Source organism: Zalophus californianus, chromosome 16 (genome assembly GCF_009762305.2).
Source record: "Zalophus californianus isolate mZalCal1 chromosome 16, mZalCal1.pri.v2, whole genome shotgun sequence".
NCBI classification, from domain to species: domain Eukaryota; kingdom Metazoa; phylum Chordata; class Mammalia; order Carnivora; family Otariidae; genus Zalophus; species Zalophus californianus.
Window position 1 is genome coordinate 60,442,094 of NC_045610.1, and position 14,711 is coordinate 60,456,804.

The 14,711-nt window shown below is 51.2% G+C and overlaps 1 protein-coding gene across 4 annotated transcripts in view; it reads left to right on the top strand.

The window, feature by feature from the left end:
* Window positions 1-14,711, top strand: part of RNF213 (ring finger protein 213) — a 102,101-nt gene that overhangs the window by 38,553 nt on the left and 48,837 nt on the right. For 3 of the 4 annotated variants that reach the window (XM_027624601.2, XM_027624602.2, XM_027624604.2), the window contains 12 exons: window positions 165-287; window positions 2,077-2,257; window positions 4,405-4,578; window positions 4,948-5,094; window positions 6,086-6,675; window positions 7,546-7,711; window positions 8,696-8,913; window positions 10,633-10,773; window positions 10,892-11,056; window positions 11,784-12,939; window positions 13,805-13,998; window positions 14,191-14,346. In XM_027624601.2, the coding sequence (XP_027480402.2) occupies window positions 165-287; window positions 2,077-2,257; window positions 4,405-4,578; window positions 4,948-5,094; window positions 6,086-6,675; window positions 7,546-7,711; window positions 8,696-8,913; window positions 10,633-10,773; window positions 10,892-11,056; window positions 11,784-12,939; window positions 13,805-13,998; window positions 14,191-14,346 (3,411 nt within the window). The remainder of the gene's footprint in view (window positions 1-164; window positions 288-2,076; window positions 2,258-4,404; window positions 4,579-4,947; window positions 5,095-6,085; window positions 6,676-7,545; window positions 7,712-8,695; window positions 8,914-10,632; window positions 10,774-10,891; window positions 11,057-11,783; window positions 12,940-13,804; window positions 13,999-14,190; window positions 14,347-14,711) is intronic. The other variant, XM_027624603.2, reaches the window with a different exon arrangement.

Here is a 14,711-nt window from a genome sequence, read left to right on the forward strand (position 1 = left end):
TCGTGTCATGGCTACAGTTAGAGGGGCCCCGCGGGGGACACGGTGAGTGCGGGGTGGAAGGTGGAATAATGGGGACCCGCTGCAGTGTGGGGAAAGTAGAGAATAATGTTCTCATTGCCCAGAGTGTTAGAGTGCAGCCCCCAAAGCGCTCACTGTCCTCGCAGGAGAAGCCTCTCGTCCAGATCTCCGCCTTCTGCAGCCCCTACTGGGACGCCACGGGCCTAGAAGACAGCGTGTCGAAATGCTTCGAGAAGTGTGTCATTGAAGCAGTGAGCTCCGCCTGCCAGGTGAACCACCCTCTCGCTCGGGAAACGCGTCTGGGTTCCCCGCGGTCTTCGGCCACCGCGAGCTGGGGGCCGGGTGCTGGGCCCCGCTGGTCCTGGGCCCCGCTGCCAGCGCAGGCGTGGGCACCCGCCATCCACCTCCCGGCCTAGGGGAAGGGTTCTGAAATTCGGTGTCCCTGACGGCCTCCCCGAGATGCCGCCCAGCTTCCTGCTGCGACAGGTGACGCGCCATCAATCCCAGCCGCTCGCGGGTGAGCTCGCAGGGAGCCATCCAACGCGCCACTCCTGGGCGTGCGGGTCACTGCGGCTGGCTTGTGTTACCGCCGGCGCCATGCCGACGGAACATTTACGGAAGAAGAATGGACGAAGTTGAAAAGATTCCGTCAACTCACTTGCGGGCAGGGTCTTCTCTGCAAAGCCGGAAGCGAGTCTGCCGCACACGGCCTCTTGGGAACAGCTCCCAACTGTGCGTGTGTGCGCATGCGCGCGCCTGCGTAGGCATGCGTGTGTACGTGCGTGTACGTACGTGCGCGCGCGCGCGGAAGTGCGTGCACGCGCTGGTGCTCTGGGGTCTTCTGTACGGGAAATCCCGTCGTAGCTGATGGGAGTACTTTTACTTCTTTCTTTCCGATCCGGATGCGTGTGTATCTTGCTCTTGCTAATTGGTCTGATTCGAAGCGCGGGGCGGACGTCCTCGTCTGGCTCCCCATCTCAGGAGGATGCCCTCGGCCCTTCACCCTGAGCGCGTCGTTAGTTAGCCGGGGGCTTTTCACGCAAGCCCTTCGTCAGGTCGAGGATGCGCCTCCTGTTCCTGCTTCGTTGGGAGATTTTATTCCAGATGGCATGGGGCGTTGTGTGAAAGGTTTCTGCGTCTCTGGAGACGAGCCTGTGATTGCCCTACCCCCTCCCTTTTCCCTAGATACGATGTATCACGTTAATTTTTTTTTTTTTAAGATTTTGTTAATTCATTTCCGAGAGGGAGAGCACGAGCAGGGGGAGGGGCAGAGGCAGAGGGAGAAGCAGGCTTCCCGCCGAGCAGGGAGCCCGGTGCGGGGCTCGATCCCAGGACCCCGGGACCATGACCTGAGCTGAAGCGGACTCTTAACGACTGAGCCACCCGCGCCCCATGTTAACAGGTTCTTTATGTTAAACCAACTTTGCCTCCTGGGGATAAATCCCACTTGGTCACGGTGTATGGTCCTCCTTATAAGTATCTCTTATAAGCTAACCCTATTTTTTTTTTTTTTTTTACAAGTTACCAAAACTTTTTGTACAAACTTTGAACCTAAAGAAGGGGGGAGGATGTTTTATCTCTTGGTGGAGAATTGAAATATATGTGCTGTGTGTAGGCAGGCTTTAAAAGAATGACAGTTTAGGGTTAGGGTTTATGACAGAGTGTGTGTGTACCAATGGTTTACACATATTATTATGGTTGGTGTTTTTCATGGTAAGTCCAAGAAAAACAGAAAGTGACGGTGAGCCGGAAGGAGAGGGGCTGTGGCCTGCAGGCGTGTCTGTGTCTGTGCGCGCCTGTTTCCACACCTGTGTGTACGTGTGCACATCTCCATGTCTCTGCTACCCGTCACATATGAGGAGTCAGCACACAGGGAAACAGGAATGTCTTGGAAAAAGTGAAGTATTTTATTCTCTTGCTTTTTTTTGAGACTCTGTTAAACTATTCACAGAGGATTTCTGGAGTGCTATTGGATGAGAGATTTATTATGTTATTCAAAAGCAAACCAATAAAAAAAACCCCCCCTCCATTTCTCTCTCTTTGTTCATTATCTTATAGTCTCAGACCAGTATTCTTGGGGGAATCTCTTCTCATGACCTGCGGAAATTTGGCACTCTTGTGTCGGCTGTGATCACTAAGTCCTGGCCGAGAAACAACGGGGAGGCCATGGATGACCTGGATGAGGTTTTAAAGCACCTGCTCACATGGCCGGACATGAAGCATCTCTTCAAGTTGTGCAGTACGTCTGTGTGGGGTGCTGGGAATGCTTGCTCTGTCCGCTTGTGTCTGCCCGACCCCCCGGGGGAGGGGGGCGGACTATGACCTGATACTCGGTTAGGATGTGTTGATGTTCGACAAAGGAAGCAGACCGGGTGGAGGAACCCAGGGGGATTCAGAATATCCTACACTCTGAATAAGAACGAACCCCAGGGGCGCCTGGGGGGCTCAGTCGTTAAGTGTCTGCCTTCAGCGCAGGTCATGATCCCAGGGTCCTGGGATCGAGCCCCGCATCGGGCTCCCTGCTCCGTGGGAAGCCTGCTTCTCCCTCTCCCACTCCCCCTGCTTGTGTTCCCTCTCTCGCTGTCTCTCTCTGTCAAATAAATAAATAAATACCCCGAAAGCCACCCTTCCCTGAATGCTGGCCATGCCCCAGCTACCATGCCGACATGGGTTCCCTGACACAGTCCTGGAAGATCTCTGTTCTTCAGATGGGGGTGTAATGTGACTTACCCAAGGTCTCAGGGATAAGTATCAAGGACTAAAATTCAAACCCACGCGTGTCTGGCTGTAGAAACCCCTCTCTGTTAGTCTGAGATCAGCATCAACGTCCGATCCTATATTGTCGACTTTTGACCAAAGACTAAGTACCATCTGTTTCTTCTGCCCCTACCCCCGCATCCCCTGAGTATTTTGTGATCAAAGAGGGGGAGATATGTATTGCCCCCAAAACATCACATTACAGTTTGTAAGTTGTCAGATTCAGATTTAGTGGGAAAGCACTGGATTTAGAACTAAAAATCCCAGTGAGATGATTTGGAGTCTCTCTTCCATCAGATGACAGGGACAGCCAAAAAAAAGCTGAGTTCCTTGCATGTGGGTGTGGTGGGGATAAAGTAAGATCATGGATGTGGGATTTTAATGTACGTTATTGAAAGCTACCCACTTGAAAAGGTTACATTTATGTTTTTTTAAAAATTAATAGACACTTTTTGAGCAGCTGTAAGTTTACAGGAAAATTGAGCAGAATGTACAGAGTTCACATATTTGTACCTCCCTGCCCCCGACACAGTTTTTCCTGCTATTAACGTCTTATTGTGATGTGGGATATTGGTTATAACTGAGGAGCCAATATTGACACAATTATTAACTAAAGTCCACAATTTGCCTTAGGGTTCACGGTTGGTGTTGTATACTCCGTGGTTTTGGACAAATGTACAATGTGTGTCCACCAGTATGATATCCTACAGAATAGTCTCACTGCCCTAAAAATGCCCCGCGCTCCCCCACGCCTCCCTGTGGCTCTGCCTTTCTCAGAATGTCCTCCAGTTGGAGTCGTACAGTCTCTGGCCTCTTCAGATGGGCTTCTTTCAGTTAGTGATGTGCATTTAAGTTTCCTCCATGTCTTTTTGTGCTCAAAGCACCTTTGTTTTTATCACCAAATAATATTCCATTGTCTGGATGGACCACAGTTTGTCCATTCACCCACTGAAGGACATATCGGTGCTTCCAGGAATTTGCAATTATGAACAAAGCTGCTGCATGTGCTTTTAATGGCACAGAGAAATCTGGTCTTCTCATCATGCCGTACAACCCTAAAATTACTTGGAGGGAAAGCTTCTGGTGGTTGAACTCAATATATTTAAAAACTCTGTCCTCTAGATTGATCTTAAAATTCAAATTCAAAATTTTGCCAGAGAGCCAAGATGTGTAGAGAATCAAACTCTCACATTGATGTTTCTCTGTTTCCATGTGCTGTGAAAACGCCCCCTTAAAACAATCTGGGTCACCCTCGCTGGGTTCGAGTGCAGCCACTCTTCTCCTGCACAGATTCTCCAGATGGGGGCATGCAGAGGAGACAAGTGGTTTAAGAATGATATTCAGCATGCCGAGGGGGGCCCAGGTTTTAAAACCCCGAGCAACGTGGCTCTCCTGGCTGATTCCCGCCATGGGAGGAGTCCTCTTCATTAACAAGGTCATTGGGAAGCCTTCCAGGCAAAAGCAGAATCGAATGAAGGGAGAAGCACATCTGGAGACACGGAGTGACCTTCACTTGTCTTGTGTGGAAGTGGGGGCAGAACAATGAGGCTGCTGGGGACCCCCATGCTTCTCGGAGTTGGGGGGAGAAGTGGACACCCACTGTTTTAACTCTGTTCTCCACCTGATCAGGAACCAATGAGAAGATATTAGCCAGTGTTACCGAGGACAGCAGGAGGCTGTTGGCTATCGCCGACTCTGTGTTCACGAAAGTCAGTGAGGACCTCCTGAATGGCACCATTTTAGTTGGTCAACTGGAGCTCCTCACGAAGTGCACAGATCGGTTTCTGGACATCTGGCAGATAAGTAAGTATCCGAGTGGGGTCTGAGCTTCAGGTTAGTGGGCAATGACTGCACTTGCCCGTGTATTTTGTAGAGGGGAGACCTTCGTCATCTTTACGATGAGTGGCTCTTCCTGTCAGTAAATGGAGAGGGGATGGTTTCCAATCCTCCGGAAAACAGTGGGAAAGTGATAAAATGGTGACCCAGTAAGACCCGCTCTGTCTCCACGCGGCCGAGCGCGTAGGCAACTTGCCCGTGAGGCTGTGCACACAGCCCCCTTGTCCCTCCCCGTAGCCATGAACGTGGAGCATCTTCAAAGGGATGTGGAGGAGGAGACAGTTGCACGGAAAAGGCTCTGCTTGTTTGTTCTACTGGGTCCCTTTTTCCTTCCAGAGAGAAAAGATCTTTTACTCCAAGAGAAGCACAATATGAAGGAAGTGCTGGACTGGAGAAAGGATGAGCTGAAATTTCTGAAGAGAGAGAAGACATGTGTGGACAGTCTCCTGAGGTTGTGTGAGAAGGTGAAACATCTGATAAAAGGTGATACTCCTAAGAGTTAACACGAACGACATTGAGGGGGCCCCAGGAGAGAAGGGTCAGAGGAGCAGACAGTGAACACAAGTCACACGGCAGCCTCGGGGGAGGCAAGTCACACGCACCTCCTTATTCTTTTTGGTATTTATCCCCATGCCCCTGCATGGCGCACTTAGACATCCCCTTCACCGTTCAGGCTGAAGCATCAGCCCCCGTGGAACTTGAGGGCCGGGTCTCTGTTTCTCCAGGCCCCGCACACACACGCACCCCTTCCAGCCTCTCTCCATTCCCGGTCCTGTCAGGGTTTCAATCAGATCACCATTCAGGGTTCTGTGATTACGTCTGTGTACATACACCGTTCACAGCCAAGCCGTGAAATAGACCATCATTGTTTTATGTTTCTTGCTCCAGCTTATTTGTCTCTGGAATTAAAATTCTCTTCTTCAGCCTTTCGAGCCAGGCCTCCTCACTTCCTCACCAGCTCCCTACCTCCAGCAGCCGTACGATCAGTGTGTATGCTTCTGGGAATCCTGTGGCAGGAGCCTGGCTGACTCCCAGTCTCCCTGCTGCGGGCTGGGGTTCCACGCCCTGGGGCCCAGCTTGGCCTGGGCCACTGCTGCACATCTGCTTTTCAACTCCTGCCCCCCCGCCCCGCCCTTTTCTGCTCCTCCCAGCCCAGCTGGCTTATGACTTTTCCAAGACCATGTCTGTTCTGGCCCTGGAGTGCGGGATATGGGGAGGGAGTGAAGCAGGCAGTGTCCATGCTGTCATCCCTGCCCAGAAGTGACCGTGCTTGATTTGTTGTGAAAATTCATGAACGAGCTGGGAGTTGGGTGGGGGCTGGCAGGGAGACAAATGGGTTCTTAGGAAAAATGCCAGCAAGTGTGTTCACGTGAGTTTTCTTATGAGCAGCAAGGACAGTAGGTATGCAGAAAATAAAATACAATGGTGTGGCCAGTAGAGGTTTGACTTCTGATGTTCCTTTATGGTTTCAAAGTGGATGTGGAAGAGATGGCAGAAAGACACTTGGAAGATCTTGGCAGTAAAAAACTGAGTGACGCCGTGACAGTGAGGTTGTCACCCAGCTCCCCGGACGTGAAGAGGACAACGCATTACAACCTGAGCCCCCAAGTCCAAGAGATGGCCAAAAAGATGGAGCAGCTAAAGGAGAGCCACATCTTCCAGGTCTTCTGGGAAGACGCTGCAGAAATGCTGAGTGGGTCCGAGGAAGACCTGGAAAGGCAGATTCTTCAGCCTGAGGAGGCCTATAGATATCTGTTTCTCCCTTGTTTCAAGAAGTTTATGAAACTATATGAGGATCTGAGGTCAGGAGAGATCACCTTTCAGGAGGTTGACACCACCTTCAAGGACTTTGTGAATAAATACAGCCACCTCGACACCGACCTCCGTCTTATGTGTGTCCTGGACCCCAGCGACCAACAGGACTGGATCAAGGATCGCGTTGGGCAGATCAGGGAGTACCATCACCTGAACCAGGCTGTCAGCTCAGCCAAGGTCATCTTGAAGGTCAAGGAGAATTTGGGCCTGACCGGTGACTTTGGTGTTCTGCACACTTTGTTAAACTTTGTAAGTTATTTGCCGGGGACCCGTGGGGTGGGGCTGGGGGGCTCCCATGGGCTCTCCGGGTTCTGGAAGCCGGACAGGATGGTTTCACAGCTTCCCCCAGGAGTTCTTGTTGCATCTCACTGGATGCCTGATCATGCCATGGGCTTCGTTTCTACCTGTTTATAAGCAGCGTGCACACTCCTGGCAAGTGAACATTTTCTCAGGTGGCCATGAGGGACAAGAATTTGGGAATGTGCAGTGACCCTCTTCCGGTAGCCAAGGATTTGGAACCAGTCATCTGGTCTCATCAGGTTAGAGAGAGGCTGGAGAGGCAAGAGCTGGGTTTGTTTCGCCCCCTCTGTGTTCACATCTGCTAGTGCTGGCAAGGGGTGGCGCATGGTAAGCCGCCTCTGCTATGGTGAAGAAGCAGGGGCTTTGCTTTGTGTTCCTTCAGGTGAGGATTTACAAGGTGTCCCATGATCTATGTTATGATGTAGATGTGAAGATGGTGAAAATTTAGCACAAAATTTGGAATTATGCACACCTAGGCTTAGATCCCAGCAGCATGTTCTCAAGCAGGTCACTGCTCTGGGCCTCCACTTCTTTACCCATAAAATAGGAAAAGTAACAATATGCACCTGGCAGAGTTCTTGCGTAAGTTGCTTCGCCGACTGCGAGGTATGGAGGAATAGTAGCTACTGTGGATCGATGGGGAGACGGCAGTGGGGGCTCTAGCGTCCCAACTCGCGGTCAGGAGCTTCGTGCACCTGCCTTCAGCTGCTGCAAGTCCAGGAAGGATGGTTCGGGGTCTTTGGGATGGTCAGTGCCACTGCTTGGACTCCAGAGTTCCAGGTAACCAGGTCCAGCCCACAGCAGAGCTCTGTCTTGCAGACTGACAACTTTGACACATATCGGCATGAGAAGCTGGAGCGGATCAGCAAGCAGCTTATCCATGCCAAAAAGCTGCTGCAGGACATCAGTGAGACCCGGTCCCAGTGTCTGAGTGAGCTGTCCCTGAGCAAGGAGTTCATCAGCTGGGTCCGGGAGGCTCTCGGAGGTACAGCCGGTCATTGAGGTTGCTGGGAGTCGGGAGAGAGTGTTGAGATGGCTCACGGGGGGTTTCATAAACTTACAGGCAGTCCCTCTCCTTGATCATGTGCTGTGTAAAGAACAGACATGCTGTCTGCATCCCTTCCGTAGATATGCAGTGTGTGCCTCCTCGATTGTTGGTAGAATATGCGTCGGGGCAGTATTTCATCTGTTCCGGCATAAAAACTTTCCTTGGCTACTTTTTGCCCCCACTCTGGAGGCTTGCTGTGAACAGTTGGGTATCATTTTCTTAACAAATTTTGTCCCCTTTAGCTTTTTTCTCTGGCTGATTTTAACTAAAAAGTAAGGTAAGCTCTTATCCACAGAAGAGATTTCATTACATCAGCTCATCAGTGTTATGTGCACTTCTTTTTTTGGCCAAGAGCTCGGGAGCCTTTTTTGTCCTGTGGTTTAGGTGCCTCTGGCAAAGGGGTTGCACGGTGGGGAGGAGAGGTAAGGAAGACAGGTGGAGGAAGAAGGAAAGGGGCGGCAGCTGTACTGGTATGCAGGGAGAGGGTGCTGTCTCTCATCTGGATGCTCGGTACTTTCAGCTGTGGGCTCCTCGGCCCTCTTTGACGCACATCCTTTGATTAGTAAGTAGCCCAAAGAGAATTATCTCCATTTTTTTTGTAGTTAATGTCAACATAGTATTTACCAGCTGAGCCCATTTCTTTTTGTATTTAACAGCAATGTTGTGTGGATTATACACGACAAAGTGCATGGAAGGCTTGTGCCATGTCTGGATGTTTCTGTTGCTTTGTTGGCCTTTGCCAGTGGTGTCAACATCAACAGCAAAAGAAACACGGCCCCAGATTTGTACTAAAAGCAGAAAGTGGATCAGACCCTACAAATCCATCACTATCCATTTATAGCCTAAGTGTTCTTGTTTGAGGTCTGAGTGCGGGATCGTCCTGGAGCCCCCAGGCGCTCACCTGTCTCTCCTCGCCCCAAGGCATCAACGAGCTGAAGGTATTTGTGGACCTGGCCTCTATCTCCGCTGGGGAGAATGACATCGACGTGGACCGGGTGGCCTGTTTCCACGATGCCGTGCAGGGCTACGCGTCGCTGCTGTATAAGCTGGATGCGAGTGCAGGATTTGACGAGTTCATGATGCATCTCAAAGAACTGTGGAAGGCTCTGGAGAATGACCTGCACCTGCCCCGTAAACTGGTAAGTCTTCCTTCTGGCTTCATCCGACCAAGCACACAAAGCTGCATACCGGGTTGTTCGACATCACGAGGGGCAGGACTACAAGTCACCCCACCTGTGTGGCACATGTTAAAATGATGTTTAAAACCAGTTTTCCTTCATATGTGGAAATGCTTTCTTTCCCTTGTTACGTTAGAAAGTAGGATTCAAAATTTCACATAAATAAGAGCAATTTCCACTGTGCAAACCACACATGGAAAAAAGACTAACGTATGACCAGTGTTTTTTTCTGAATGGTGGTGTTACTTAATTCTGTATATTTCTTGGTACTTTCCATGTTTTCCACAATTGGTATAAATTAAATTTCTTTAAATAATCTCTACACCCAACATGGGGCTTGAACTCAGGACCCTGGGATCAAGAATTGCATGCTCCATAGACTGAGCCAGCCAGGCACCACTGTAAATTAATTTTCTTTTTTAATTTTATTTTATGTTATGTTAGTCACCATACAATACATCATCAGTTTTTGATGTAGTGATCCACGCTTCACCGTTCTCGTACAACACCCAGTGCTCCATGCAGTATGTGCCCTCCCCAATACCCATCACCAGGCTAACCCATCTCCCCACCCCCCTCCCCTCTAGAACCCTCAGTTTGTTTCTCAGAGTCCATAGTCTCTCATGGTTCGTCTCTCCAACCGATTTCCCCCACTTCATTTTTCCCTTCCTTCTCCTAATGTCCTCCATGCTCTTCCTTATGTTCCACAAATAAGTGAAACCATATGATAATTCACTTTCTCTGCTTGACTTATTTCACTGAGCATAATCTGCTCCAGTCCCATCCACGTTGATGTAAAAGTCGGGTATTCATCCTTTCTGATGGCTGGGTAATATTCCATTGTAGATATGGACCACATCTTCTTTATCCATTTGTAAATTTTTTAAATATTTATTTATCTGACAGAGAGAGACACAGCGAGAGACAGAACATAAGCAGGGGGAGTGGGAGAGGGAGGAGCAAGCTTCCTGCGGAGCAGGGAGCCCGACGCGGGGCTCGATCCCAGGACCCTGGGATCATGACCCAAGCCGAAGGCTCAACGACTGAGCCCCCCAGGCGCCCCTATCTATTTGTAAATTAATTTTTTATCAGAAAAATGAATGAACATGTTAGTTTGAGTCAACCATTTGCACCGGGGTCCGAGCAGACCCATCCTGTGCCATGCGGCCCGTGCACAGTGGCAATGTCCTCCAGACCCACCGGAGGGCGGGGGAGGAAAGAAGCAAAAGAACCAGGTAGAGGTGGTTCCGTTTCCGCTGCTGGAAGCTTATGTCCAAACAAAAAGACTTTGTTGTAGTTTCTCCAGGTGCTTCCTTTGGGCTTGGGGTCCCCAGAAGCACACTTAGAATGTAAGGCCGCCCTGCCCTGCTCTGTCCAGCATTACCCCTGCCTGGGGGCCTGGGAGCGCAAAGCCCTCCCACTGTTCCGTCTACGTGCCCCCATGTGCTCGCCAGGGCAGTGGCCACTGGGAGGGACACAGACAGCCCATTACATAAAGAGCAACACTGTGGGACAGCGACTGAGGGATAAACGAGAGGGCAGTGGGTGAGGAAGGCCTCCCCTGCGGGCAGGAGATGGGGACGGGGGGCTTGCCCCGTGGGAGCAGAGACGGAGTAGCCATAGGAAGAAGAGAAGGAAGGTTGCTCACACCGTGGCCTGTTTCCCCTCCTGTCCCAACAGCGTGACTCTGCCAGGAACTTGGAGTGGCTAAAAACTGTGAAGGAAAGTCACGGGTCAGTAGAACTCTCTTCCCTGTCATTGGCAACGGCCATCAATGACAGAGGCATCTATGTGATCCGTGCCCCCACGGATGGCCAAAAGGTGAGCCTCCCTGCCTCCCGGCACAGCTGGCAGCGGTATGTGCAGGCTGCTGCAGAGTGGGGTGGGGGTGGGGCTCTGTCTCCAGAAAAACGACCTCTGAGCATACACAGTTCCACAGATCTCCCCAGACACGGTTCTGCAGTTGCTCCTGCCCGAGAGCCATGGAGGCCATGAGGAGGTGCGAGTCTACTGTTTGGAAGACCTCAAGGAGCTTTTGAACAAATTGATGCTGATGTCTGGCAAGAAAGATCACAGCAACGTTCAAGTAGAGGTATTTTCCAAGGTGAGAACTTGCGATGACATTGGGGCCAAGCAGATGTCCTGAGCTCATGTTTGGGCAGAGGACTCTCACTGCCCGGTAACCAGAGAAAGTCAGAAGGGTTTGCGTTTGGATTAGTTGATAGGAAGCACTCTGCTTTAAGTCCATGGAGCAGGGGGCCAGCAGGTCTGCGGTCCTCCGGGGTTCCTGACCCCAGGAGACGTCTGAGCTCCAACAGGCCCTTTGGTAGTAGTCCCTTCTTAAGATGCACAGACCGAATTGTCCTCAGTCCTCTGAATCGCAGAGGAGATAACCCCATGGGCAGGTCTTAGAAAGAGACTCCTCTTGCTTCGCTCACTCTGTAAATCAGCAGGAACCTGCAAAGACTGAAAGATTTACATAGTCATTTTTCATTGAAATCAAAAGTGACCATGTTGATAAAGGAATATCCATTAATGACGTAACAGTCTCTGGACTTTCTTATGAGTTTTTTCTTTCAAGGTCGTTTGTACTTTATGTACTTTATGACGACATCCTTTAGCCTTACCAGAGAGTCCTGTGGGAGGCTGATGATGTAAATGGGGAAATAAGGCCTCTGTGATTACCCTGTGTGCTCAAGGCCACACAGGGAACCAGTGGAAAGACACGAACCCAAGTACTTAAAGTTATATCTGCTTCGTGTCATTCTGGATGATTGTATGAACTCTGGCGCAGCTCTGTGATATCTGCCTCCTGGTTCCATTTGCCACAGGTGTTCTGCAACGTGCAGCGGCTTGTCCAAGCCTTCATAAACCTTTACTGTGCTGGAAACATGCTGTTCAGGGCCTGGGATGCCAAGGTGTATTGCTCCCCCTGGCACGACGTCTCCATTTGGATGGACTTCTGCTTGGAGCCCATAAGCCAGCTCAAGGACAGCGGGCCAGTGGCCGAGCTGTTGGAGGCCATCAGCAGGCAGATGGAGCACTTCCTGGACCACTGGAAGGGCTTCGTGGCAGAGAAGCGGGCCAAGCACTTTTATCTCAACTACTACACCGCCGAGCAGCTGGTGTACCTGAGCACAGAGCTCAAGAGAGAGACGCCCAGCAACGCCGCTCTCACCATGCTGTCCTTCATCAAAGGCAACTGCACCCCGAAGGACGTCGTGAAGGCCCTCGAGGGGCCCAGTAGTGAGGCTGACAGGCACCACAAGAGCACGGTGGTTGAGGGGCTGCGGCTGATGCTCCTGCATGAGTTCAGCCTGGTGGGCAAGCTGAGGGCCGTCATGGAGCAGTCGATGGCATGCATGAGTGCCTTCTTGCCTCACTGCCTGGACCTGGAGACCCTTGGGCGCTGTCTGGCCCACCTGGGCTGGATGAGTGGACGTCCCGTGGAGCGGCTCCTCCCCAACGGCCTGTGCACCGGCCAGCCCAACCTCCTCATCTGTGGCCACTCTGAGGTGCTGTCGGCTGCCCTGGCCATCTACATGCAAACCCCACACCAGCCGCTGCCCACCTTCGACGAGGTGCTGCTCTGCACCCCGGGAACCACGTTTGAGGAAGTGGCGCTACTCCTGCGCCGCTGTCTGACCCCAGGCTCCCGGGGACAGGGGATCTATAGCCTGCTGTACGTGGACCTGCTGAGCTACGAGGTGGCCTGCCAGGTGGAGGCACTCTTCCTGAGCCTGTGCTCAAAGCCGCACCATGAGGACTTCCAGCTGGTGATGATCTGTGACTCCGAGCGGGAACATTGCCACTTGCCCTCGGCCTTCAGCCAGCACAAGGTCCTTGTCACCCCCCAGGCGCCCCTCCAGGACATCCAGGCCTACCTGGCTCGGCATTTCCAGGTCCCCGAGCACATGCCATCAGCTGCCAGCGTGTTCCGGGACCGGATGTGCGTGGGGATCGTGGCCTCCAAGCGAGCGGGCGTCGGTAATGACAACTCCCGGGGTGGGCGGGCCCCTTGCGTCCCAGGGACCATCTGACGGCCCTTCCCTATCCAGCAGGGGCAACTCAGGTGGAGCCCTCCGTAGGGGGGGAAACTGAGTCCCAGGGAGGTTTTGATTCTCTGAAGCTGTAAATTGGGGCCTGTGCTGGAACGGGACACCCTTTCTCCCTGGGTTTCACGCTCAGGCGAGTCCAGGGAGCCAAGTCACCTTCCTCTAAACAGGCTTCTCTGAAACTCCCTCTCTTTTAAACTCCGTTGGCCACTTCAGGGTTGATGTGGGTCTTGAGAGCAGAGGGAGGTGTGATTGCTTTGTCTTGGGAAGAAACAGATGCCCCTTGACTTCCCTTCTATTGACTTTATCCCCTTAATAGCACAATCTTCTCTGCATGGAAAACCTGTACCTCCCCTCCCCTGGAAGTGGGTGGCACAGTCTCTGTCCTTCGATTCAGATTGCCACCATCCATCCCAGGGGATGGCAAGGCGAGTGAGCAGGCAGCAGCAAGGAAATTTGAGGGTTCAAAAGTGTATTCTTTAACTTGATGTTACATTGCTTCTCTTCTGAATTTTGCATAGAGAAATGACTTGTAATAAATCTTTCTGGATTCTCTCATTCCTGGTCCACAGCCCTGGCACCTAATTTCCATATTTTATTTTGTTTCATTTTTTTAAGATTTTATTTATTTGAGAGAGAAGAGCACGGAGGGAGGGGCAGAGGGAGAGGGACAAGCAGACTCAGTGCTGAGCGAGGAGCCCAACGTGGGGCTCAATCCCAAGACCCTGGATCCTGACCTGAGCAGAAATCAAGAGTCAGACGCTTAACCCACTGATTTCCGTGTTTTAATGTTACAGGAAAGTCTCTCTACGTGGAGAGATTACATAGAAAACTGAAAATGAAGCTTAGAGGCAAAAAAGTGCCCCTAAAAGTGATCCGACTAATCGACCCTCAGGTGGATGAGAACCAGGTTCTGCACTCCCTCCTGCCTTTCCTGGAGGCTGACGGCCAGACGAGACCCACAATCTTCCACTTCGATGTGACCTCTTCAGTACGTGCCCCAGGATTTCAGTCGAGTGGCCCCCATGTCCCGTCCTGCCTCCTCCCCGTATAAAGAATTTCCTCTGTGTGTGTGACATTCAGTATCACCGTGTCCAAGGACAGAGTACTACGGTCCTCAGGGTTGGGAGATCGCATCATCTTTTGTGTATGTGCTAACAAACCCATGTGATTCTGTCTCTAGGTGCAGACTGGACTTTGGGTGTTCATTTTCAAACTCCTCATCCTACGGTACTTAATGGATATAAATGGGAAAATGTGGTTTCGGAACCCATGCCATTTATACATCATTGAAATCCTGGAAAGGACTCCAGTGCTGCCCAAGACGCCTTCAAGGCGGGTGTGTACCACAGGGCCTTTTCACGTGTCTGTTCCAGCACTCCCCACTTCTCCTCAGTGAACTCACTGGCTGCCGTGTTAGTAAAGATAAATCAATCTTTACAGTTATTTTTTAATAACATCTGGAATAAAAATACTCTTACTAGTTAGGAGTATCTTGAGTTTGATTTGTTCGATTTAGGATTGATGCTATTTGAGTGAAATGCCAGGGGTGCTCAGAACATGGTAAATCTAATGGGCACAGTCCGTCCTTCTTAATGCCAACTAAGATGGGAAAGAGGCTCTTGTCATATACACTTCTTAACAAAAGGGAGCCGTGGGCACACATGCACACAAACACACATGCTTAGTGGAGATTTTGTTTCA